The sequence below is a fragment of the Stegodyphus dumicola genome, chromosome 1, assembly GCF_044657685.1.
Source record: "Stegodyphus dumicola isolate Sdum_Otavi_A_Nest chromosome 1, ASM4465768v1".
Lineage (NCBI taxonomy): Eukaryota > Metazoa > Arthropoda > Arachnida > Araneae > Eresidae > Stegodyphus > Stegodyphus dumicola.
Window position 1 is genome coordinate 284,764,332 of NC_140768.1, and position 26,954 is coordinate 284,791,285.

Below are 26,954 nucleotides of genomic sequence, written 5' to 3' on the forward strand. Positions count from 1 at the left end.
TGGTGCAAGGCTAATGGCTATTAAAGAAAAAAAGAAACGTTTCTAGTGGGGACAAAAATTCACATTTCTCAAATACCCTCTTTATTGAGAAAACTGGGCACCTTGAGACCAAGGTTAGTTAAATCAACACTTTACGGACCTTGCCTTGAGGCTACTTTCTCTTTTCTATAGAAAAGCTTCACCTTAAGGGTAACAATTTTAACAGCACTGAAGATATTCAGAAAACCATAACCAGAATTTAAGCAATATTTGAAAAATATAAGTTCTGCGGAGAAATCAAGCTACTTCATGAATATGGCAAGCGTTGTCTCGATTTACAAAGCGTTGTATATCGAAAGTTCTGTAGTAAGAATGTTGTTTGCTTCAACTTTCCACTTTGTACGAATTTAGTCCTAAAACTTTGTAAACGCACTGCACATGCAATATTCGAGGATAAACGAGGCAAAAAATAAGCATAAAAGACTCAAGCTATGTATGTATACGTAAGAGTACCCATTGGACAAAGACTCAAATTGAATAACAGCGCAATTGAAGAAGATGTAGCATAGTTTGAAACCGCTGCATTGGAATGAAAAGCTCCAGCCAGCCACTCAATCACTCCTCCTTCAACCATATATGCTTGAGAAGTTCTCCTTAAATAAGAATATTTTAAAAAGTAAGAATAATCTCTTTAAATAAGAACGCTATAAATAAGAATATTTAACGAATATTAAAGTACGAAATTTTGACAAAAAGTTACCAAACGAAACGTAATGTATGATTTATAAAAATTAATTTTTTATTAATTAGTTTACAAAATATTGATTACATGAGATGCACAATGTGAATAAAATACATTTTAATTAATAAATTTGCAAAACACTATTTTATGAAATTCATAATATGCAAAACATTCATTATATGAAATGCATAACGCACGAAAAATTGATTTTCAAATGCAATGAGCTCTCTCGTTCGCTGCTACCTCCCGTAGACGACCACATCTGAAGGTGATTAATTTGAGAGTGTGAATAACATTGAACTGGTATCTCTCTAACAAGAGACCAATATTATTTGGAACCGTGGCTTGTTGTATTAGAAAGAATTCATTGTATTCAAAATGATTCGCTTGAATGCCTTTAATGTATTACCAAGAAAATCATCAAGATTTATAATTTAGATTAACCAATTAGTTGTTTATTATATCAACAGCAAAACCTTAAAGATATCTGACTTTACTCGGAAACGAATCTGTGAGGAAATTTGCTTTGAGTTATACATGAGAAAACCAGTTAACCTTCTCTCCATTCGCTTGAACTACCAGGAATCAAGTTTAGAATGAGCTATTTGTATTCCATGAGTTTAGTCACCCGGACACTGATAAGCGAATGAAAAGTTCAGATAGATAAAAAATTATACGCATATACACTGAGATATAAGTTCCTAAAAATGAATCCAATAAAAACGCAAAAAACTTTCCTACTTCGTTTTTCAAAATTGTGAAAATATACATTATAACTGAATTCAGAATAATTAAAAGCACATACAAATTTCTTAAGGAATTATAATTCTTAAAATTAAAAACAAAATTTACTTTTAAATAGAATGAAATAATTTAGAATTAGCGAAATCTAACAAGAAGAAGATAAATTATCTATTATATAATATTAGAACCAAGGCAAAACTTTAAAAGACATCCAATCAAAGAAAGTTAGAAAAAATTGCTATACTTTCTGAAAAGTCTTTTTTTGATGAGCGAAGCATCTGTACTGAATAACCGCAAATTTACGAACATATTTTATAAAAAGTTCAAGAAATTTTATTTATAATTTGCTGACTGCTAAATCAAATCTATGCGAATTTTAATCATTTAAAAACAACAGTTGAAACAACTTTAAAATATTTAAAATATAATTCTGCGTAGTCAGAATGCAACACTATGAAAATGTGCTTAAAATACACGAAATTTTGCTCACAAAGAAGCAAGGTAAAGGGATCCAGCAAGGGGATGCAAAACACTTTGGGGTGGAAAACTTTTATTATAAAACATTTTGATTTGCAGAATTTTAATTATTTAAAAGCTGATTTAAAAATTTTTGAGTTATATGCAAGAATTATCATGAAATTTATCAACGAAACTAGGAGAACGGTTGTTATTGTAGCTTGAATTACTTGGTGGTGCTCTTGTTTTGTGTTTGTTGTATGCATTTTGTGGAGTTTTTTTTTTTTTTTTTTTTTTTTTTTTTTTGTACGTGTTTCTTGATTCTTTAGTTGTTTATTAACAGCTTATTTTCCTTAGTTTTATCTTGTTTTCTTCTTCCCTTTTGTGTCATTTTTCCAGTCGTAAATATGTGTTTGTAGTGAGTCATACTTTGCGGGTCTAGGACTTTTTGCCGTCGCCATTTCACCGTGGCCGTTTCGTCATCGGGGACGTTTCGCCGTCGGGGTGTTTCGCCGTCAAGACATATTTTTTTTTATATGACGGTATTATATTTTGCCGTATTATACTCGTATTATATTTATTTAGTTTAATAATTCTGTTTGCCTTTTGTATACTTAATAAAGATTGCTTGTACTATATATTGATATTTACAAGTATGAGATATAAAGAAATTACGCATAGTTGGAAGATTATGTCAGCATTAAAGAAAACTGGGGCTAAACTTCTAATATAACAGAATTTATATTATCGATTTTAAAACTATCCGGGCACAATATTTACATGATTCGCCAACATTTCTTGAACTTTAATCAGCTAGTTCAGAGAAATCCCTCGTACAAGCAGGAAATTGACAGCTTCATGAAATCTGAATGGAAACCGGTATGACTCTGGAATCTCGTCAGCACATTACTCTCTTAAAATTAATATGTCATGTGTAACGGTGTATTTGTATGAAACTGTACACAAAAAAATTTTATATATTATTTTATATAAAATGTTTATTAAATTAAATTAAATTATTAAACTAATGATTAATTTAAATCAATATAATACTGCAAGATATAATACAATCGTGTAAAGAAAAATATGTCTTGACGGCGAAACAGCCGGACGACAAAACGGCCACGTCGAAACGACCACGGCGAATAGTCCTATTCCTTACTTTGCAGCTCACCAGCGGCCGAGCGGTAAAGGCCGAGCGGAGCACTGGTAGTTCGGTCGGAGGTTCGAATCCCGCGAACGGGCTGGCTGCATGGGTGTTTTCGCGGTTTTCCCCATGTGTAACGTGTATACGAGCCAGTTCCCCTTAGAAAGTCCTCCACTAAGGCAGGTAGCCCTAGTTTGCTTTGCCATAATTAAATACACCACACCACCTTACTTTGCAACCTGGTGAGATGTATTTTTATTGTATTTTCATTTACTTCCTACTAATATTTTGGTTACTCGGAACATTTGGCCTGATTTCCTTGGGGTGGAGTAGTAGGATGATTTTCTCTCTTTTTTTTTTTATTACATTATTTTGTTTAACTAACTGACCGGTTTTTTAGAGTCTTGGAGAATCGGCTGGGCCGCTGGCTGTCCTGCCTGACCACTCGATACCTTGTAATTTGCCAATAAAATTCAGTAACTAATGTATGCAAACATGATAAATCAAAACAATCAAATGAAGGAACCAGTTTGAACACCAAATATGACTGTTAATCTTCTAGTATTGTTGCCTAACATGTTCGGCTTCTAGGCTACCGCTCGGGCCTAAGTTTCAGTAATTCATTAATCTCCACTGATCTAACAAAAAGGTTTTATCTACACACAAGACAACTGTACGAGTATTACTTTATTTATTACATGTGCGAGTATTTTACTTAATAAATAAGTAATAAGTAAAGTATTACATACAATGTACTGCATATGTACATTAATATCAATAAACAAGAATGTACATTTCTGTTTTCATTTTTACACTTTTATAATCCTTACGATTAACATAGTTATAACCAAAATATTACTAGTGTATCACTACGTAAAGAGTAGCAAAAGTAATTATACTTAAAGTTTTGCTAAAAATAAGTATCCAAATAATAAAATTACCTAATACTAAGCTTCTTTAGGGTTCCCAGTATCATATCAAGTACAATATCCTCCTTAGGCTCATTGGTTAAAAGGTATTCGACGAGAAGTTCTAAAAGTTTTGTATTGGACGTCAAATACTGTCGTCCTGTTAAAAGTTATAAGCATTATATTTCTTAAAAATATTTATTGTATCATAATGATGCACTTCAAATGTCTCAAACCATGTGATGATAAAAGTGGCCAAAGAGATATTAGTGAAGAGATAAAAAAGTTAAATATTATTAATTTTCCTTCAAGTATCGACTGAGTAAAAAGTTTGTTATTGTAAAAAATCTACACTTTTATTACATTAAAATTTATTTGTTCTTTATTGATGTCAATGAAAATTTCATTAATAAGAAACATATTTTAATGTGAATAAATAATTAATGATGTTAGATTTTGCTGATGTAAAATATGCCAAATTAACCATGGTATTTTAACACGATATATTATAAACTACTAAATACGGTATTTTCAACGTAATTCAAATTTATTTCTTAAATTTTATATGGCTTTCTGATTTTTAAAGATTCCTATGTGCTGGGGAAATGACCTTATAAAGAGCCGATCTGAGACCCCTTATTAACAATTTGTGAGTTCAAACCTGTTTAAGACCCCCAGGTAAATTAAACAAAAACCTTTTAAAAAATTCAGTTTATGATGCATATGTAATAAGATTATAGAATAAAGAAAAAAATAATTGTAATCGTTTAGGAACAGCCAAAATTTTATGCTATAAAGCAGTGATATTCCCACTCTGTTCCCTGGAACCACAGGGTTCCGCGAGTCAAACCCAGGGGTTCCACTAATCAAATTATAAATTCGACATACTATGAGAAAGAGACTGACGTGCAATGCTTTGCAAATCTGAACAATTTTTTAGTGGAAAATAAATTGAGTTTAGATGTCGGTATTAAACATTTTACACTGGTGAAATAAGTTAAGAGAATTTGCATATTTGATCTACGATCTCCAGAACTAGAACTACTGGAGAGATTTTAATAAAAGTTGGTGTGAACATAAGTTGATATAATATAAACAAAATAAACATTCAACAGTTATATTAGACACATATGTTCGTGTGTAACACTCATGGGACTCTGGAGGTCTGAAACAGCAGTTGCAGAAGACAGAAAAGAAATGGGTTAATAGGTTCTAGGAAGGGGGGGTTTCGAGTTGCAATTGCCCTCCCCAAAGCGTCCCAGACATGCTGTATAGGGTTGAACTCTGGAGACCAGGCTGGACAATCCATCCGGCGAATATCCTTACTCTCAAGAAGTTCTTCGACCAAAAGAGCTCTATGTGGCCTCGCGTTATCGTCCTGTAAGATGAATTGGGCGCCCACTGCACCTCGGAAAAGGCGAACATAGAGCTCCAAGATCTCATCTCTATACCTCACACCAGTTACAGAGCCTCTGTCAAAGACGTGGAGATATGTGCGGCCATCTAACATGATGCCTGTCCAGACCATTACACCGCCACCGCCGTAATTGTTGATTTCGCGAACATTGGAGCGTAGACAGCGGGTCCCTGGCTCTCTCCATATGAAAGTATGGCGAGAATCGATGTTTAGGCTAAAACGGGACTCGTCGGTGAACAAAACGGTCGCCCATTGCTCCGTACTCCAATCACTATGCTACCTGCACCATGAAAATCGGATTCTTCTGTCCGTAGATGTGAGCAGGACGCAAACAGCCGGTCTTTTGGCAAATAACCCTCTCTCATTCAGTCTTTTGGATACAGTCACCCTTGTTACTCGGGTTTCTGTGGCTGCATACAGGTCCCGAGAGAGCTGAGAAGCTGTAGCCCCTCTGTTACGCCTCGCTAAAATGGACAAATAGCGATCTTCTCTTGGACGACCTTGCCCAGGCTTTCGCTCGATGGATCCAGGATTCTGGAACTGTTTCCATAGGTTGCACACAACGCTGGGAGTTAAATTAAACTCTCTGCATATCTGGACTTGCAATTTGCCTGCCTCTAGCCTCCCCACAATTCTCCACATCATTCCATCATCTAAATGTTGGTGGTTACTCATTTTTACTGTTCTGATGTGAATTTAACGGATTGCTGCAAGATAACACCAAGAAATTCGCCGAGGTGTGCTAGTGAACACAATTCGTCTTACCTTTCACGCGCTTATAAAGTCTGTTTTTCTGCTGACTCCGCCTATATACACGTGTACGCTTAAATATTTGCCGTACAAAATTTGCATTTTTATCTAGAAGCGGTGGTTTTTTCTTCAATTCGGTTCTTTTCATGCAATTCGATAAAATGTGCAAATTCTCTTAATTTATTTCACCAGTGTACAATGGAGCACTCTTTTCATTTGAAGAAAGCTATAAAAGAATATTTCCCAGAAGGAAAAACTAAGTACCACTGGATAAAAATTCGTTCGAGTACTACGCTAAATTAGAAGGTTTGCCAATGAAGGAACTTATTTACATACCAACAGATTCGACATTAAAATCTAAATTTAAGCAAGAGCAGCTCCTAAAGGTTTAGTTAGAGATTCATGCAGAACACCCAAAAATTTCTCATACAACTGTAAATATTTTCATGCCATTCGGGGCAATGTATTTAGGGGGAAAATGTTTGTCAACGTACGTGGCAAAAAAAACAAAGTATAGAAACAAATTAAATGCAGAATATGAAATATGACTGCAGATAACATTAAAACCCCTTCAAGCCGGGTAGCGAAAACGCGCGCTTATCGCGGAGGCCGGCAGTTTCTTCCGCGAGCGTCTCTCCAGGGCCGGGGGCTTTTTTGCTACTAAGCCTAAATCCATGAAATTTCCGAAGTATCAACGCATTGTTTAATAATGCTCTTTAGAGTATTTAAACGGCTTATGCTTTATAAATATTTTTTATATATATACTTTAATTACCTTATTTCTTGTTTAAATGCATATTTTACACATTTTATTTTAATTACTCACCATTTTATAACTTTTAACATTATACATCTGAAAACTAAATATATTACTTAAAATTCTCTTTTTGTATAAAAAATTTTAAAACAGGGATCTACACACAGTCCTACGTTACATTCCTTGAACTCGTAATAACTCATTTGCCGTTTTGGAGGATTTTTCCGGGAATGTGAACAAACGAAGCATCGTCGTCTCATTTTCTTATCAGTCTCTTCTGAACAAAGTTTTGGAAAATGTCTTTCAGTTAATCTTTCAGAATCAATATCAGAATATCAGAATTTCAGAATCAATATCTGAAATATTTTGCATCATTTCTGCTATTTCATGCTCTGTTAAACATTTTCGACGCTTCGACATTGAAACGGTAAAAACAGAAAGAATTCACGTCTAACAAGATCTAATTATTTTCTAAAAACTGAACTGTAAACCGAAATACTCAACGCTTTAGCGCATATAAAACTTCTACTCACAATAAACAACTACCACGTGCGAATAAAGTGCGATTTAAAGAGACGTCATAAATCACGCCATTCGGAAACATTTAGTTCCCCGTTTGTTTATATAATCAAAAACACGTGTATGTGAGTCATGCTTCTCTCATTTCGAGTAGAAGGTCTAATGTACATGTATCTGAAACCATATGGACATACAGTGCCATCTTGTGGCAGAAATTATAGTTTGAAAAACGTTCCAAGGTACTGGCACAAATACGTGACAGTCGGTAGTAAACGCAACAATGCTCTGGCACGCCTGCGTGTCGGCCGGTAGATAAGTGTGTTCGTTGCTGGCACGTATACGTGACAGTCGGCGCGAAGGGGTTAAGAGAACTACAGAGTTCGATAGTTTGTGCAAAAAATATGCAAGCACACCTCAATCGCTAAATATAATGCGGAGATAAGTATCACCTGGAGCACGAGTTAATGCTATTAATGAGTAAATTACATTAATTTTATGTTAAATTTTTTAATAAGAACTACAATACATTTCTTCAGTTGTCTTTACATAAAATATCTGTAACATATTATATACTTTTGATACTATTTTAAGATATATCTTTCTAAGGATGGGTTGGACGTTCCCCCTCCCCCCCAAAAAAACCTTATTGTGTTAAGGGTTCCATGAGTCAACAAAGTTTGAAGACCACTGCTATAAAGTAAACAGGGAAAGAACAACAAACTAAAAAGTAAAGATTAAAACAAGAACTCGATATATCAAAGTATTTATATGAAAATTAAGATAAATACATAAACAAATAAAACATTTCTTGTAGCTTCTTTTCGGGACATCGGCGTAACTAGATGATATGACAGAATAGCCATGTTTTCGTTTTATTTTTCTAGCTATTAATAATTAATAAATAATAAAAATAAAAAATATTACATTTTTTTCTTTATTGTATTTTTCCTATTAAATTTACTTCAATTTTTAGCGCGTTTTTTAAGTCATACATTAGTTTGCGCTTAATTCTTTCATTTGTTACTTTAATATTTATAATAAGATTAATATAGTCATGCGATAAGTCTGATTTGTATACATGAAGTATTATTTAATATATTCATAAATTTAATGAATTTACATTTATTCGTATATTCAATGTATTTATACTTATATATGTAGTTAATGTATTTAAATTTATTCATATGTTCAGTGTATTTATTTTTATTCATAATTCATTACGTTACCGATTCAATTTGACACAATGCTGCATTTCTATAATGTTTAATAAAAGTTTTTGACATTAAGATAATTTAAATGTTATTAAAGGCATACGTAAGGTGATTTTGCATCAGCTGTAAAATATCAACGATTTAAAATATATAAAATATTAAAAATACAGTATATACTTTTATATTTTCTATGAAAAGAGAACAGAAAGAGAAATATCTGTACCTAAAACAAAGGAAGATAATGCATTTAGGAAGCGGGTAAAACTTTCTATGAGTAGACTATCATTTGATCGTATCAGCATTAAAACTTTCACCTGGTAAAGCAAATCAACACAAGAAAAATAATATATTATTAGTTTATCTCCTAATTCATAAAAAATAATATTAAAACATTATTAAAAAATTTTCACTGGTACCGGTTCCGTAGTTGTAGAATGCAAATCAAGTAAATCGTTATCCACATATTCAAGAACAGCTTCTTCCTTCTTTTGCCAGTTACTTGCTTTAGTCAATCTCTTTAAAAAAAAAAAAAAAAAAAAAATCATTCCAAAACATTCTTACTAAATTTCACTATTCACACTGTTCACACTGTTGTTAACTAATGCAGTGGTATCTCGGTATACATCCGTTCCAGATACTTGGACGTATACCAGTCTCTACATATACACTGCTGGCCACCTAAATGCGACACCCTGAAGGAAGCATGCAAATAACATGAAATTTACAACATGCATTAGCGGAGGTGAGGTATGCAATTGATTAGAATTTCAGCGCAGACGCACACATATCACGCGCGCCTGTGCCGCCACCTCAAAGCGCTATTTAAGGCTTGGAGTTTTCGAAGATTTCAAGTTCGACAATTGTATTTTTCTTGTGGTTTTTTTCAAAAAAGAAAAAAAAAAAAAAAAAAAGAAAAGAAAAAAGAAACCGATCAATTATGCCTCGTAGTAAACAGCGATCATCGTTTGATCAAGTATCCGAGTTCGACAGAGGAAGGATAGTGGCTTATCGAGAATGTGGGTTATCTTTCAGGGAAATCGGTAGTCGTGTTGGACGAAGCCAAACAACTGTAATGCGGATATGTGACCGTTGGATGCAGGAGGGTACGAGGGACCGACGAGTTCGATCGCATCCACCTCAGTGCACCCCTTCACGTGATGACAGGAACATTGTGCACATGGCAGTGACGGATCGCCAGTCACATCACGAACCATAGCACAGCATATTCAGTCTGTAACGCATCATCCAGTGTCTGCGCGTACAGTTCCACGCCGTTTACAGCAGAGTGGTCTGTCCGCAAGACGTCCATTGCTTTGTCTACCCTTCACACAGAAACACAGACGTCTCCGCCGCCAATGGTGCGATGAAAGAAGGATGTGGATGGCAGAATGGAATGAAATTGTCTTTACTGACGAGTCACGCTTCTGTCTGCAACAGATACGCGCTTCTGTCTGATGGTCGGATTCGAGTCTGGAGATACCGCGGAGAGATGATGCTGAACAGCTGCGTTATGCACCGCCACACTGGTCGTACACCGGGTATTATGGTATGGGGCGGTATTGGATATCATAACTCTCGCACTCCTCTAGTACGCATTGTCGGTACTTTAAACAGCCTGTGCTACATCTCCGAGGTGTTGGAGCCAGTTGTCCTTCCTTACCTTCAGGCCTTGCCCACAGCCATATATATTTCAACACGATAATGCGCGATTGCTTCCCTGGACGGCTAGCTCTCCGAATCTTTTGCCGATAGAAAACTTGTGGTCCATGGTTGCTAAACATTGACTCAGATTACATCCCAAGCTGCCACACCAGATCAACTTTGGCAATATGTGGAAGCTGCTTGGTCTGCTGCACCCCAAGAACACATCCAAAGTCTCTCTGAATCAATGCCGAGGCGTGTGGCAGCGGTGATCTCCAACAATGGCGGCTACTCTGGCTACTGATTCTGGAAGGAACCACACTTCACAGAAGTGGCATGTTATTTCAGAAAAAGTCCGATTTTGTGTCAAAATAACTATGGCAGAACAATGCTATATGTAAATCTAATATATATCCTAAGTCCCGCTTTCGAGACATGAAAAACGCAATTTGAATTTCGTTAATCGGCCCAGTAGAACGGGAGACATAGAACTGTTCGCCCCCTTTTTTTTTGCAGTGTACATACATGCTTGCATATGTTAGTACAGACGTCATATGGAAAAAAAAATCTTTTTCTGTCTGAATCCATTTAAAATCCATTTTACAATCCATTTTGGAAAAAAAAAATAGTTCTTTATTCTGTCTGTACGTATACATTTAACGCAAAAAAATGTTTAAATGGATTCGAGAGAGGTCAAAATAGGTATTTCCAGCTGAAATATAATGCCCGAAATTCGAGTCCACACAGCACGTATACCAAGTTGGTCGTATTTCGAAGTGGACGTATGCGGAGTCACCACTGCATATTCATTTCGTTTTGATAATAAAGGCGAAAAATTATGCTTACCCATCGAAGAGCCTGTAAAAGAAGTGATCTTTTATAATCTTCAGCACCTCTTAAATCTTGTTTCAGTCTTTCAAAATTGAGTTTTTCTGTTTCTGAGATTTTCTGTTTCCTAAAATTTAATACACATTGAAAAAGTTAAATCAGGTAATAAGTGATAAGCAATATATTTTATGAAAATTTGCTTACTTGGAAAAACAAATTCATGAATGAGGGAATTTGTTAAACCAAGATAAATTAATGGGAAAAGAAAGAAACTTATGCAAAATGAAACTCAACCATGAATCAAGATTATAATATTTTGAAAAATTCATGAACAAAGAATAAATTACGTCAAATTCATGAATTAAAATTAAATTGTGACAAATGAAAAGACTGATTCATTTCAAGCTATGATTTCAGTCATTGAAGGAATTTTTTGAAACGAAGGTAAATTCATCGGGAAAGAAGGAACTTAATTCAAACTAAGACTAAATTGCGAAAAGTACATGAAATGTTTCTATTGAAATTCAGAAAAATTCATTCAAATTCTTTTATAAAATGTCATGAATAAGTGAATTTTTGAAACCAAGGCAAATTCACGAGAAAGGGGGGGGGAGAGGCACGGAAGAGGAGAAAACGAAAGCACATTGAAATTCAAGCAAATTCATAAAACAAGAATGAATTAGGACAAATGCATGAAATGATTCACTTGAAGCTAAGGTATTCATTGAAATTCACTCATACCTGTCTATCAACGAGTGAAACCAAAACAAATTCATAGGCTAAAAGAAAACTAATGCTAACTAGAATTCAAACAAAATCAAGGACCACAACTAGAATGTCATAATTTCATGAAATAGTTCTCTTGAAGCTAAGTCTATTGGAATTCATTGGTGAAAATTCATGAGTAAGTGAAGTTTTTACACAAAATATATATTTATGGGATAAAAGGGGAAACTAATGCTATAGTCATTAGGATTTTTTGAAACTGGAGATGTGAAAAATGTGCAATGCCCTCGCCGGGACTCGGACCTGGACATCTCGAATACGCGCCGCGTGTCATACAGTTACACCACAAAGGCATGTTGGAAAGAGGGAGAAAATACCTTATAACGATCTGGAATTCAAAAAAATTCCGAAACCAAATTAGATTGTGACAATTTTCTGAAATGAAACTAAGATTTATTTCTTCACTTGAAGCTAAGATTTATTTCTTTAAATTCGCTCATAAAAAACTCATGAACTAGAAAAACTATAAGGTATTTCTCCCGCCTTCTTGGCATGCCTTCGTGGTGTGGTGGTCTGCACGCTCAGCGCGTAATTGATAAGTCCGTGGTTCAATTGCCGGCGAATGCGTTGCATATTTTTCATCTTGCTTGCTTCCAAAAACAAAAATACCTAATATCTCTACAAAACTAAGGAAAATTCGTGGAGGAAAAGAGAAACTAACACTAACAAAAAATCAAACAAATCCATAAATTAGATTAAATTGCGACAAATTCATTAAACGATTCATTTGAAACTAAAATGACGTCATTGAAATTCCTTCATAAAGATTCATGGTTAAATGAAGTTAGTTTTTGAAATCAAGACGAACATGAGGGAATAGAGAAATTAATGAAAGTGAAATTTAATCTATTTCGAAAACTTTGATGAATTTATGAAATGACTCCCTATAAGCGAGAAAAACTCTTTTATATCTATTTCATAAACGAATGAATTTTTTAAAAAGTCATATTCTTGGAGGAAGAGGAAACTTAATGGAAAATTAAATTCAGAAAAATTTATGAATACAGACAACATTTAAATTGAGACAAATTAACAAAATGATTCATTTTAACCTATAAGACAAACTCATTCAAATTGATTTATGAGTTATTATCAATATTTTAATTTATTAATTTATCGAGTTCATTACTAACTTATCTATAGGTATTTTTGTGGAAATATGAGATTCACTTCCTTGGTCGACTGAATTGGGTGATTCACTTCTAAGTTTTCCTAAATCAGGAAGATGAGTAGTGCATGCAGCTAAAACACAATCCATATCTACCTATAAGAATTATGCAATCGGTATTTTTAAAATTCCAATTTTTAATAGCAAGAATTTAGTTGTAATTTTGAAGTTCACAAAAATAGTCTAACCAGATTCCCTTTGACAGCATTTTCCAGAGCTGTAACTAAAAGTGAAGCTACAGCCATCAATTGTCTGCATTCTTCCTGTAACAAACATTAAAACAAAAGACGACATTTCAGAAGTTTAAAGGGACGTATCAAATTTGCATATGAAAAATATATAATTGCCAGAATGAAATAAGAATAGAAAAATTGTAAAAGTAATTTGAAGCCTGATACATCGCACGTAAATGTTACTTACCTGCAATTTCTCACATTTTTTTGCGTGAAGAACAGATCTTTTTTCAGATTCCTCAATGTGCCTTTCCAAATACTGTAATTCTTTACGAGCATCTGGAAAAGAATGCGTATGTGATAATTCGCAGCTTTATTGAAAACAATTTGACGTTAGCTATATAAGAAGTAAGCTCAGCTCCTTAATCGGCGGAAGTGAGGTCATAGAATAGGGACCATGGACCCTAAGATATTCTTATAAGGTCCATGATAGGGACGTGTCTTGTGAAGCCATATTGCAGTCATGTGATAAGGTGGTGGCGTAACTTTATTCAAAAACTAGTTTATGCAAAAACTAGTTATTTTAGAAGAAAGTTTAGCTTTAGAAGATAACAAGCGATATTGGTCTTTTATGCAGGTGGTCGTCATAGAGAGCTTATGTTCAATACTGATGTATATTTTTATTATCAGAAATACTGGTTACATTTTAAAGTGGTCATATAAGAGAAGTGGTCGCTTCGAGAAGTTCTGTTATGACTAATTTTGTTCTTGAGATAAATATTCTTACTAGTTGCGAAAAGTTCAAATATTTGTAATTCAAATGCATTAAAAAAGAAAAATAGAAAAGATGGAGTGACCTAGATCTATCTCCTGTACTTGAAAATTAAAATTTAAAAGATAAATGTGATGTGCATACCTTGCAAATCTAAATCTCTATTATGCTATGATAAGAAGTCAAGGAATTTTTTGGGATCCTTGAAAATAGTACTTATAGTTGATAATTATTAATTCTTCAATAAAGAATTTAATATCTAAAAACATAAAAATAATTCGAAGTTGTTCTTGCAATCCGTTAGTCATATAGCATAAGAAAATCAAGAAACAACCTAAAATATACATATAATCAAGAGATAATTATTAAATCAAAATTAGATCATAAAAGATGGGGCAACCTCTAACAGGAATTGCACATATCAGAATTAAAACAAAAATATAAATACTTCAGAATGAAACAAAACAATTCAATAAAATTATTAAAATGATAAAAAAATATAAAACACTGTTGAAAATTCCTTAGTCTTTTTTTAAGATGTCCAAGAAATTTCAACAGAGCCACATTTTCGAATTATATCTAGGCAATTGTTAACATTGGAAACATTAAAAAAAAATAAAAGCAAATGCCAATTATCAAAAGTAAAAGAAAATGTCAGTTAATAAAATTAAAAGAAAATGCCAACTAAGATTAGATAAAATTAAAATAATTAAAGTGGTTTAAAATTGAATGAAAGAAAACTTTTAGACACATTTTAATTTAATTAATCATCAAGAAATAGCCTGCTCAGAGGCGACTCCACAATAAAAATGATAAACATTTGAAAAGGGTAATAACATGAATTGTCCGGTAAGAACCAGGAATAAATCAAAAGCATCATTTTAATTTGAAATTTCTCAACATTTTGTGTATATATATGTAATGAAACTGTGGTTTGAAGGTGGCATGATGACGCAATTTAGCACAACATATCTTGAAAAATCACAATCTTTACTTTTTCCATGCATATCAAATCATCCTTTTTCGGACAAGATACTTCTTAATAATATTTGAATAGAATAACTCTCATTTTGAAGTACGACGTCATCTTACGCAAGTAAGCGGCAGCAGCATGGATGAAAAGCGTCTTAACAGCAGGAGAGCTAACGCGGAAAAAAGGGCAAGGTTATAGTACTTTCATAGCAAGAAGGCTGAAGTTTCAGTTCACAGTTTTGGTTTAGAATTAATTTGATTGGACGAGAGGCATCTGCATTAAAACGTTACATAAGATAGAAAAGTCTGGAACCTGTGAGAAGAGATGAATTTAGGGGCAGATTACCAAATTTAAAATGTTAATTTTGAGGTCGTCAATTATTTTTTTTGAAACAGCTATCATATTTTGTTATATCTTACATATATATATATATATATATATATAGTGTTTATACATTTTTAGAACGATTTCGATAAAGAATTAAATAAAGCAAATATCTTAGAATAAAAAAAAATTGGAAAGCTAAGTGTTTGAAATGAGAAATATCACCTGTTACTTTTAAATTTATTCTTCTCTCAAACTGTCGCATGTAAGCAAGCTGAGGATTAAAAGACAAATTTTTGTGCTTCCCCCCCCCCCCGATGAGAAATATCCCCATTGCATAACTCAAAAATGTTGCGAAATGCATGCTATTAATATTTTTATGTGCAAAATCAGCATAATCGGAAAGGGAAAAAAAAAAAAAAAAAACCCTTCATCCATTACTTTTACGTGGAAATAAACTTCCAAATGAATACCTGAAAAAGGTACACACTGTTTGTAATGTTTCGAAAATGAAGCCATTGGTAACAACAGAAAATCCGCCGACGCAGAAATCCATTGTAAAGTCTTTTTAAGTACGTCTGTAACAACAATAAATGAAATAATAAACCAAGTAATTGCCTTACGCATTTTATTTTCGTTATTATACATGCAACTGTTCTAAGCATAAACATTTCATTCTTACGATTTTGTGTTGCCAGATTCAAAAAGTAAATCAAACTCCGAGGGTAGGAAAATGGTGACTAAGGTCACTACGACACTGTCTATCGAGAGGCCGGAACACGAAGATTTACAACTTAAAGGTTAAAAAAAAATAATGTTCACCAGATTTGGCCAAGGCATGTGGCTCAACGCAGAGCAATTTGTAGAATTCCATATGAAAACTATTTAGAGAGAAATAAATAAAAATACATCGTAACCGTTAACAAAGAACGGATTTATTCAAATGATTGCAACCAAAGAAGGGTATTTATTATCAGAAAGCGACAGAAGAAAAATGTACAAACCTAGTTCTGTCAGTGTACAGAAAGTTTCAGTAAGAGATTTATAACTGTCACAAGATTCTCTTACAGAGGGAAATTAAAAACAAGAAAAGTTAAAAAAAGTGTTAAAATCAACTCAATGTACTATCAATAGAAAAGTTTAAGTGCGATATTTGCAGAAGAAATTCTAGTTCTTTATACCAATTACTTTCATAGAGTGAAAGTTCATCAAGACAAAGCAACAAGTCATTCTTTGGAAAGTACCACTTTACTCCTTAAAAAATGAAGACTGATATAGGTACTGCATATTTAACTTTTCAACTTATTCCTGAGAAGGCCACTAACGTTTCACCTACTAAACTTTTAGATTCTTGAAAAGATCCTTATCCAGCTGGATAGCCACCAAGATCGGAACACTGTAAAAAGTAGTAGAAGAGGAATACAAATCAATAACCCTGGAAATTTTATGAAAAGCTCTTCTATCATCAAAATCACAAAGCAGATAAACCCAGAAAAAAGACTATGCCATTGAATATTTAAAAAAACACTCTTTACTCTTTAAATATTAATTAAATGAGAAATCGTTCTAAAAGTGTATAAATACCTTCTGTATATTTATTTTGAATATCGTATCACATTTATTAAAGGTGAAGGATACATATAATTCTATTAATCTAGGTTCCTGCAGTTCATCGTCTTTCCCTCTCAAACCTTCAAATAAAAAGGCTTCTAAATTGTTTCTCAGTTTCTTCACCCAAGATTCCTGTAAAAAATTTTCATAAATGTTAATAAAAATTTTTACTTAAATGAAATTACAAAACAGGTTAAAAGTAAGCACCGCGATCGTACATTTCTCTGCCTTTATAAAGCAAGTAAGTAAAGTAAAGTAAATTGTATACTTGTCTTGTGTGTCTATTTGACCGCACTACACGGTCTACCTTTTGGTGCTCTCCATAGATAGGAGACGCGATCTTAGCAAAGCTCGAATTTCGAAAGCAAAACTACACCGCACGTTCTACGCATCCCAGCCTCTGGGCGGCGGATTAAATAATTCTTCAGTCACAACGCGGATGATGTGCAACCTGTGAAACTAGAGCTAGACTGGTCGTCTAATTTCCCTCCTGCCAAGTGGACTTTCGACATCAACCCATATGTGAGCCCCCGAATTAAAAAAGTTCTAGGCTTTACCCCACTCCCTCAGGTTACAGGAAACTTAGTTTAGTATATTTAACATCCAGAGTCGTCAAAGTACTGATCTCATCCAACTGTTATTGCACCATGTTGAAGGGGGAACTCATCCCCTTTGAAACCAGATGAAGGAGGGAAAGCTGTCTGTATATGAGACGACACCAGTACAGTAAACAACTCCAGTAACAGTAACTCCAGGGGCGGATAAAAAAAACGAATGCTTAGAGAACTTTACCTTTTGCTTTTATTATATAAAAAATGATCGCATTCTCTCATGCATGTTTCTGGGGTGTTCAGGCAGCAGCTGAAAGATCCATCATTCGAAATCCTGGCGATGACACAATCCGTTTAGTGGTTTTCCTGGCTCCGCAAAAAATATAGAACGGGTCACTACGAATGAACGCAATGGTTTTTAGATAAAACTAAAAAAATAATTAATTACTTCGCCAATTCCATACAGTAAGTGTTTTCTAAACGTTGTTATTTCTTTTAGAAAGAATATTAATTTCATGCTCCTAAAATGTACATTGACTCTCGTAGGAAAATATAAACTTTGAGAAGCACGAGGTGTTGTGCCAGCCGGCAGTCTGGCATGCATTGGGCCTGGCAAGTTAAGCGTGCTAGATTGGAGGTTGCCGCTTAAACGATTAGTTAAAAAAAATCTAGAAAATCACTTAATTAATACATTTTTATTATTATTTTAAAAGAAGGCGAAGATTTTGTTTTATGACACTCTTCACATTTACCTAAACTACTTCGTTTGAGAAATTTTCAAAATTTCATAATAGATGCATTTTTCGATATATAAAGCCCAAAGTGAAAAATGTAATATTATGTATCACGATAAAACATTTTTTTAAAATGAGCTTTTAAAAGTGTGCATAATGGAAAAAATCATAAATGGTACGGCAGATTCCATTGCAAATGGCCGGCAGTTAATCTATATTGTTTTATGTAGTAAATTTGACAGGAAAAATGAGATTAATAAATTAAAATGAATATTAAATGCAAAACCTTTTCTCCCTCATCCTTTTCTTCTTCTTATTTTTTAATTAACATATACAAAACAGCAAAAGACTTCTATAGTAAGCCTGATTTCAAATTTCTGTATTAAACCACATTCAGTACGACTTTGCTCAATTCCGACCGTTTTCCCTTACCAACCCCTTGAAAGAACTTTTGGTTCGTCCCATATTTAGAGTGCCCCTATTCCGCACTATACATTGACAAGCATCCATGCCTTCTCTAGGATTCGAGCCCGGGCCTTTTGGTACGGCAGTAAGCGTTGCTAACCACCATCCCGGTTGGGCGGCAACTTTTAGGTTCTTTTCGTTAATTATTTATCATGTTAATTTTACACATAAAAATTATAATCAAATTTCTTGAGATTTTATTTTATAAAAAGGCCTGAAACGGACCGTTTAAGAGTACTGATTAGAATCGCGAAATTTTATTTCATATTTGTAAATACCAGAAAAAAATCAGCAGCAGACCAGGACGATAATTAAAAAGTATGCATCGATATATACCTGGAACAACTCCGCAAATGACGGATGCGTGTTTGGGCGGGGTACATAGGGTAAAGCGTAATACGGTAGAAGTTCTGCACAGTCACTCAGAACCGATCCTTTACTTTCCAGATAATAATGGAAGTGAAGCATTGCCTCATCAACCTCTTCTTTACACTAGAATGAGGAATGAAGTTTTATCATAAAGGAGAGAAGATAAAAAAAAAATGTAAATATAAAAGTAAAATTAATTTAAATATCAAGTAATAGTGAAAGAGAACTCTAAAATCATTCCATTTAATTAAGCATTCTGACCAGAAAATGTATTTGTAATAATCCATCGAGTGTGGTTAAATAAACAATCAAAGTCCATGTTGAAACACTCGTGCATTTTATTAATCAGCGAGATCTTTCCGCTGTCCTATAGGATTCAGATTAGACTAGGAAAGAAGAATCTTGATTTCATGCTTTTTGATGAAGGCTTATCCAGATTTTCGGGATATCTGACTGGGAATGCACTGTATATTTTCACAATTATGGGATACTGATGGAAATGTATTGTAAGATTTTCCTTGATGAAATTTTCTTTGAGTTATTATTGAATTTAATTTGAGCTGAGTGGCAACTTAACTGAATGCCTAAAGCGACTCTCTAGAGATTAAAAAATTACTCTGAAAATTACTCACAGTTAATTAAAAAAAATGCAGCTTCAAATAGTAATATAAATATATTACATTACTGCATTATACAGCATGTTCAGAGAAATCCTTAGGCAGCCTCTACTTTTGCAATCATTGAAGGCAGGTGTTCATTTAAAAAAATTTCGCTTCTTTTAATTACCTCCAGATGAAATTTGATATCAGCATAGATTGATATAATGCAAAAACATATATCATGCAACAGTCATGAGGCAGATGCATGACGCGTAAAGTTCTTCAGTGCGAGAAGGTCTAAAACAGAGGTTTCAGGATCAAACAAAAAGGAGGCTAATGGGGGTGTGATCTCTTCTAACAGCCGTAAGGTGTCACAACGTCAGTTTGTACAGTAAATGAGGCTGAGGCACTTTATGGATCCCTGTAGCAATCAGTCTCATTCCTGTGGTAAGCACTTTTAAGTCCTGACAGCTTTGAGAAATGAAAAAGATAGTTGCAAATGCTTTCTTAAGAGCGTCCCAAACATGAACTATAGTGTTCTGGAGATCTAAATGACCACTTCGTCCAGGTGATATTCTCACTTTACAGAAAATTATCCACCGTATAAGCACTATATGGACGAGTACTGTTATACATAAAAATGAACTGAAGGCCAACGTTCCCCTGAAAAGGGAAATGTAGGGTTGTAAGATATCGCTCATTTGCAAGAAGCGATTTTGCTGTCTGTGTCCCACTCACAAGACAGCCCGTTTAACATTCTACACAGAACATCAAAGTTTGACTAAGAAAAAATGTAGGATTATTCTCTTCACAAAGGAGTTCGATTCAACCTATGCGCTGATTCTCAAAGTACCTTCACCTGGAGAGAACCAAGGACCCGCTATCTGTCTTCCAATATTCGAAAAAAAAAAAAAAATGGCTAGCATAGCAATAGTCTCCGCAGGCGTCGAGTTGTATGTGTGCAAAGAACATCATGCCTTTGAGAGAAGCTCTGTGACTGCTGAGAAATATAGTGAAGAGATCTTACAGGCCTATGTTCCCCTTTTCAGGGCTGCAGTTGGCTTCCAACTCATTTTTATGGATGTCAACTCTCGTCCTCAGAGGGTAAATCTGGTGCACATTTTTCTGAAAAATAAAGATATTAACTAAATATATGGACCAGGCAGATCTCCGAAGCTAATTAAAGCGTGTCTGGTCCTTCGTAGCAGCTGCAACTCACTTTCCTTTCCTGCTCTCAGAACCATCTACGATCTGAAAACAGCATTACTATAAGAATGAGATCGACTAGCAGGGATTAAAAAAAACTGTTTCACTTCCAGCATGAAATCGCACTATGAAAGCTATATTAGGGATAGCTTTCATAGCGTTCCTATATTAGGGAGGAACCATACTCCCTATTAGCTTTCTATTTAGCTCGATCTTGCAGTCTCTGTTTTAGACTTTCTTGCGCTGAGATGCCTTACGCATCATAATATGTGTGAATTATAACTGTGTCATGATACATTTTTGTATTATATGAAACATTTCATTCAAATCTATCCATCAGTTTTATGGATAATCGATGAAATGTAAAAAATTTCTTAAATTTGAATACCAACATACTTCCAAATGCAAAAGTACTTTAAATGACTCAAATCTTCATGTTACGTAGTTTAAAATTAAAAAAAAATCGCCTTTGGAAAAATTCGAAGTCTAACTTTTTAACGCAAAATTAAAAATTAGCCGAAATATTAATTTCAACATTAATTTTTTTTTTCTTTTTTGTTTAGAATTTTCACTGTCAGATTCAGCTTTTCTTGAGAGATCGGTTTATACGTAAATAATAATAATTCATGTTTGATTTTTTTCCACGTTGTATGCTGTTCAGTGATATTCCTTAGGAAACCGCTAGTATGTAACATTCTATAACAGGAGTGGGCGTAACGCGATTCACGGGACGCATGCGGCTCTCGCAGGCTAGTGGTACATGTGCATAAATGCAATACATGTGCAAAATATGGTAAACTAACATTACTCATTGTAAAAAAAAAAGTAATGAATTTATTTCATTCTTTTCTACAAATTTATCAGACGTTTCTTTCCATTTGAAACCTGTTTCACTACTTTTAAAATTATTTAAATATGGCCTTGTAGCTTTTGGAAAATCTCTTTTCGTCTCTTGAATTTTCTTGAATTCCAACATGCAGCTCTTACTGACCTGAAGTTGGCCATTTGGCATGTTGTTCTATAATTTACTGTTTCTTACATCAGGTATAACGGAAGCTTTTCACACAGGTAATTTAAAAATTTTCAAATGCTAAAAACACTTCAAAATATTCACATACAATTTATTTCTTTAAAAAAAGAAATAAAGTATAAAAATAGTTTATAGTAATATAAAAAATTATTATACAGCATGGACATACTGTATAATAAAATCTTTTTTGACACGAAAGTTTTTATTTTAAGTATTCCGAGCAAAATCTATAGTTAATTTTTTATTTAAATCTTGCTTTTGTTTCAAACGGACGGATATCTTGCAACGTAAGCTTTTAGCTTTACAATCTAATAACCATACAAAAAATCGCTATTGCTCAAATTACTCTAAAGTAATTTTCATTTTTAATTTATGCAAATAATGTTACGAGTTAACCGTTACCAATATCTAGAGCTTACTGTGTTTTACAGACCACGAATTCTGTAAGATTCTGTGAATAAGAAATTCTTTTTCTAAAAAATTTCTATCTATGAAAACTTTTTACCAGTCTGCATGGTAATGCTAGCTACTGAATCTAGTGAAATCAGGAACCTTTTTCTAAATTGGTAATAAAATTAATAAATTATTTTAGCAAATAATGTTCTATATAGATATTAATAACTACATTTACAAAAATGTAACTTCCATAGCATAAATTACGATTTTTTAGAATCAAAAATAATAATTAGAAAAATGCAGAAATTACGCCAAAGAAAATAATAATTATAATATATATATAATATATAAGCCCTTATTATAATAATAATTATAATAAGGGCTTATAAAGTTGTCTAAAGATTGATTATTTTAAAATTGCAAGTATATTATTAAATGTGATGCATGATTTTCTGATAATTTATAAAATACTCTTACCCAATGATCCACTTTTCTCATTGGCAAAACAGCAAAATGTATCTGTAAGTTAAACTCTAATTTTTGGCAAAACAAGTTATTTCCCCTACTTTCAGGATTGATATGTGTTTCCCATTCAGAGAAAAATTCAGTTCGCCTTCCATTGTCAAAATGCTGAAGTAATTCATTCTAGAAAAAGAAATACACATGTATACAACAGAATTAATTTTTAATGTGCGACATTAAAATTTCACCTCACGAGAGAAAGTAATTTTTCAGATATCCATCTAAAAGAAAATCAGTCAACCTTACGGATGCAAATGTATGATACATGCAAAATTTTCACTTTGAAATTATCAAAATATAATTTATTTATTTACGAATTAATACAACCATTAATACGACATACATTTACAGTAGAATCATCAATCATTCAAACTGCCAAAGTTTGGCAACCATGTTAAGCGTAAAAATTTTTTGGGCCATTGTGCAATGGAGTCCATAACAATTTTCCAGTTTTAATAAGCAATGTCTTTATCTTTTGCTTTCTTTTTCTTCTAATCTGAGTTCTAACTGTTTTTATTAATAAATCATGGTACTTTTCTGTCTTAAATTCAATTTTAAAATAAGCGTTTGTGAGATCTGTTTGGAAGGAAAGAAATTGAAACAAAACTTTTGCAGGAATGCAGTATTTAATAGCATTGATTCTATTAAAACAATCGGTACACAATTTTCACGCACACGCAAACACGCACACACACATACACACCAAAAAGAAAAGAAAAAAGAAAACTATTTGATATGAACTAAATCTTTACATAAACACTTGTAGGGTTTTTCTTATTCTGCATAACAAATTTCTTTTAAGTTTTCCTGTTCTCAACTTCCCCTCACATTCTCTCGTCAGGATATAAATTTAAAATTAAGTGAAGTGCTATTTAAACGTGTGATTATCTCAATTTATTCAGAGCGTGTTTCGCTAGCCAAGCGCACGTTTCGTTGTTATTGTTATTTCGCGGTCACGCTAGTAAGCCTCTTGGCCATATCAGTTTAGTATCACGCCGGTTAGATTTCTATGATTCCATTTCTTAGGAGTAATTTTGAAGTGCGTTCTTGCACTCGTTTATTTTTCAGAATTGGATTTGTATTATAGTCTACGTTTAGTTACCGTCGCAAGTGAACGGTGTTTTGTAACTTCCGAAGTCCGTGCTTTCTGTTAAATTAGTTTGATTTAATAAAGAGTTATTTTTAACCCTTCTTCTGTGATGGTATTTAATCACACCTGTGCGAGAATTCGCCAGGTTCATTGTAGGATCTAAGTTAGTGTATGTGGACAAGTAGAGATAGATCTTACACATTTTATGATTTCCAAATAACTCTGCGGAAAAAAAGGACAGTTCTATATCTCTCATTCTACTAGACCGATCGATGAAATTTAATTTACACTTTTTGTTTCTCAAAAGCGTGACTTAGGATATATATTAGATTTATACATAGCGTTGTTCTAATATAGGTATTTTGACACCAATCAAGACTTTTTCTGAAATGACATACCAATTTTTTTTCCAAATTTCGATTCTACATTCTAATTACGCCTAAATGTTAAATTTTTAAAATTTGGTTAGGAATTTTCCGAGAAATTTAAGAAGTTATCTTGGCGTACTTTCTTCAGTTTGAACCGAGAATAATTCACCCAATTCTTAATTTACGCTAACCTATTTTTCTTTCCATTTAACTGTGTACGAGCTGAAAAAAAAGTGCATCTTTGTATCTCTGAAATAGTTTTAACCAAAGCACGTAAACCATTTCTCCTGTTTCATTCATTTTTCATCTCTCCTGTTTCTAAATAACCTAATGTGTCTACAGTGAGTTTACATTGTTAAGCTTTTGTTCGCGAATACGCTTTACACTTTGCTCTACCATATTCTTTGGGTGTTAAAATTTTTTCTCTATTCTCTATTTTTTTTTAAACTTGGGCTATTTATAGCTTTTGATCTTGTGCATGAGCTGGGATTTATCTTAGGGAAGTTTCAAGTTCTTCCTGTTCACTTGGCTTAGGTATTTAAGGATATCTCTATGAAGTTTTAGCGGTAAGTTTTTCTTTTCAAAATATTTTTAGAATTATTTAAATATTTATCGCAATACCGACCTCGACGCAATGGTTTCCCTCCCATCTGAAAAATTTGCGTCTTGTTCATTTTTAGATTATTCTTCCCAGCATTTCACCAACATTGTTAATAACCCCTAGGAAACTAATTTATCTACTTTTCAGTAACTGTGATAAGCTTTCACGGCATGAAACAATTAATTTCCCATATATTTTGTTGGATTATAGACTTAAAAGGAAATTTTAGAGCATATTCTCTTTAAAGTTATAAGAATATGCATGTTGCATAAAAATGTTAGTTTTTATTATATACTAAATAATCATAAAAATATGAAACATGACTCACTTTAATTTTTGAAATCCTCTCATCCTTCCTGTTCTTTCCAGCATGGTCCTGTATAGGCTTGCCAAGTTTTCGGCATTCCTCTTCAAATGTTGCAAGTGTTTTACTCAACTTAGAATATTCTAAAAACTAAAAACAAAATTTAAGAAAATCATCTAAAATCTAAAAACAAAATAAAAAATTCCTGTGTTACGATTTTGTACATATATTTTACGAAGGATACTTTTTGTTATGATGTAAAACACAAGATAATTGGTTATCTTTTGTTATACATCTGTGAATGCGAATTAAAATTGTTGATATATGTTCCATATATAATTTTATTAATATTCAGTAAATTATCTAATCCTTTACTCTGAAGAAAAATTAATCATATTAACTTTTGTTTTAATGCGAGATAAATGACAAAGAAATTCAGTTAATTACATCAGAAAACCAGAGCAGGACTGAATTTCTAAAATAAATGTGTAAGCTAGTCATTCAGAAATTAAAATAATAAAAAAACTGGTTTGTAAAAATTAAGTATAAAATATAAATACACTTTTAAGAGGGATGGTATATTATAATTTTCGAAATCCCATGAATATTGAAAAAAGTTCAAGATTCGAAAACTGAAATCTTTGAGCTTTTTTCGCCATTCGAATCTCTCTAATCTTAAGCTAAGAACTATCAACCGTTTTAACTCTAACTTTTGCAAAATTAGTATTAATGACATGTAGTAAAATCATTTGCTGTTTTCAAAAGAATTGTTTTGTAATTTATATATATATACATCATCAAATTCAAACCAGAAATAGTAAACCAGTTTCTTGCAAATCCGCATAATGTTTTAACTTTAACATCATCTAAGAAATATTGATAAGTTTTTCTTCGTTTTACTTTTAACTTTTTGAAGTTTTAATTATTATTACACATTTACATATAGAGTAGTATAATAAGTTTTTTACAGTGTATTATGCCTACGTAATAGTTTATTTAAAGCAGTTTAACCAAAATGGCAAACATTGTTTCTTGAAAAACTGAAAAGTCAAAAAATATCTTGTAGCATAATTTGGCCAGTATATTTTTATTTTTACTGTATGAAGACCTGATTTAACGGCTACTCAAAATGTTTTTCAAACTATGTTGAGAAAATGAATGTCAAGATTAAAGAGTTTTAATTAGGCACTTTATTTATATTTCTATATAAATATGAGGATATTTTTAAACGTGTATTTTAAATTAAAATGGGCATTCTGATTTTTTTAAATTAAAAGATTTTTAATATTAAATGCAGATTTCTTTATACTTATTATTATTTTTATATGAAGGATCAGAGAACATTTCTGAATCGGATTCATGAAAATTTTGGATTCATCCGCTTTTGTTTACAAAAAAAGAAGGGGAATTAAAGATAAATCATGATACTGAAACGATTACATTTTGCATCAGGTTTACGTTTATAACTTAAGAGCATATATATTAAAAGCATTTACTTTAAAACATACACTATTGTACTTAAAAAACTCTGTTTTTTTCATTATAAAATTTCTGAGAATATAAAATATGAAAGTTGATAGAAAATTCTTTAGATATTACTTTCAGGTGTGCCTTTAATTGTTTCATTGAGTCCAATAGTATTTTTGTTTCCAACTATCCTGGTGACTGTGTTCTAAATTTAAATGCATATACTTATTTATTTTTAGTTTGGGAATAATTTCTTCTTACCAAAAAGTCGCAGAATTGCTGTTTTTCTCTTAATTTTCAGTAACGTATGAGTAACATTTTTACAGATTTTAAAAAATGCGTACAA

At 32.8% G+C, this 26,954-nt stretch overlaps 2 protein-coding genes across 2 annotated transcripts in view; one reads left to right on the forward strand and one right to left on the reverse strand.

Annotated features, from left to right (window-relative positions):
- The window catches only part of LOC118187969 (lisH domain-containing protein ARMC9-like), a 47,952-nt gene that overhangs the window by 19,877 nt on the left and 1,121 nt on the right, over positions 1–26,954 (reverse strand). The window contains exons 2-14 of the mRNA XM_035358285.2: positions 25,166–25,291; positions 22,734–22,901; positions 18,993–19,148; positions 16,934–17,038; positions 14,143–14,167; positions 13,474–13,565; positions 13,242–13,316; positions 13,019–13,149; positions 11,118–11,226; positions 9,047–9,145; positions 8,854–8,944; positions 4,010–4,136; positions 493–632 (exon numbers count right to left, since the gene is read on the reverse strand). Of these exons, the coding sequence (XP_035214176.1) occupies positions 493–632; positions 4,010–4,136; positions 8,854–8,944; positions 9,047–9,145; positions 11,118–11,226; positions 13,019–13,149; positions 13,242–13,316; positions 13,474–13,565; positions 14,143–14,167; positions 16,934–17,038; positions 18,993–19,148; positions 22,734–22,901; positions 25,166–25,291 (1,444 nt within the window). The remainder of the gene's footprint in view (positions 1–492; positions 633–4,009; positions 4,137–8,853; positions 8,945–9,046; positions 9,146–11,117; positions 11,227–13,018; positions 13,150–13,241; positions 13,317–13,473; positions 13,566–14,142; positions 14,168–16,933; positions 17,039–18,992; positions 19,149–22,733; positions 22,902–25,165; positions 25,292–26,954) is intronic.
- Positions 21,800–26,954, forward strand: part of LOC118183368 (uncharacterized) — a 71,993-nt gene continuing 66,838 nt past the window's right edge. Inside the window, exon 1 of the mRNA XM_085808096.1 lies at positions 21,800–21,898. Coding sequence (XP_085664222.1) covers positions 21,841–21,898 — 58 coding nt within the window. The 5' untranslated portion in view covers positions 21,800–21,840. The remainder of the gene's footprint in view (positions 21,899–26,954) is intronic.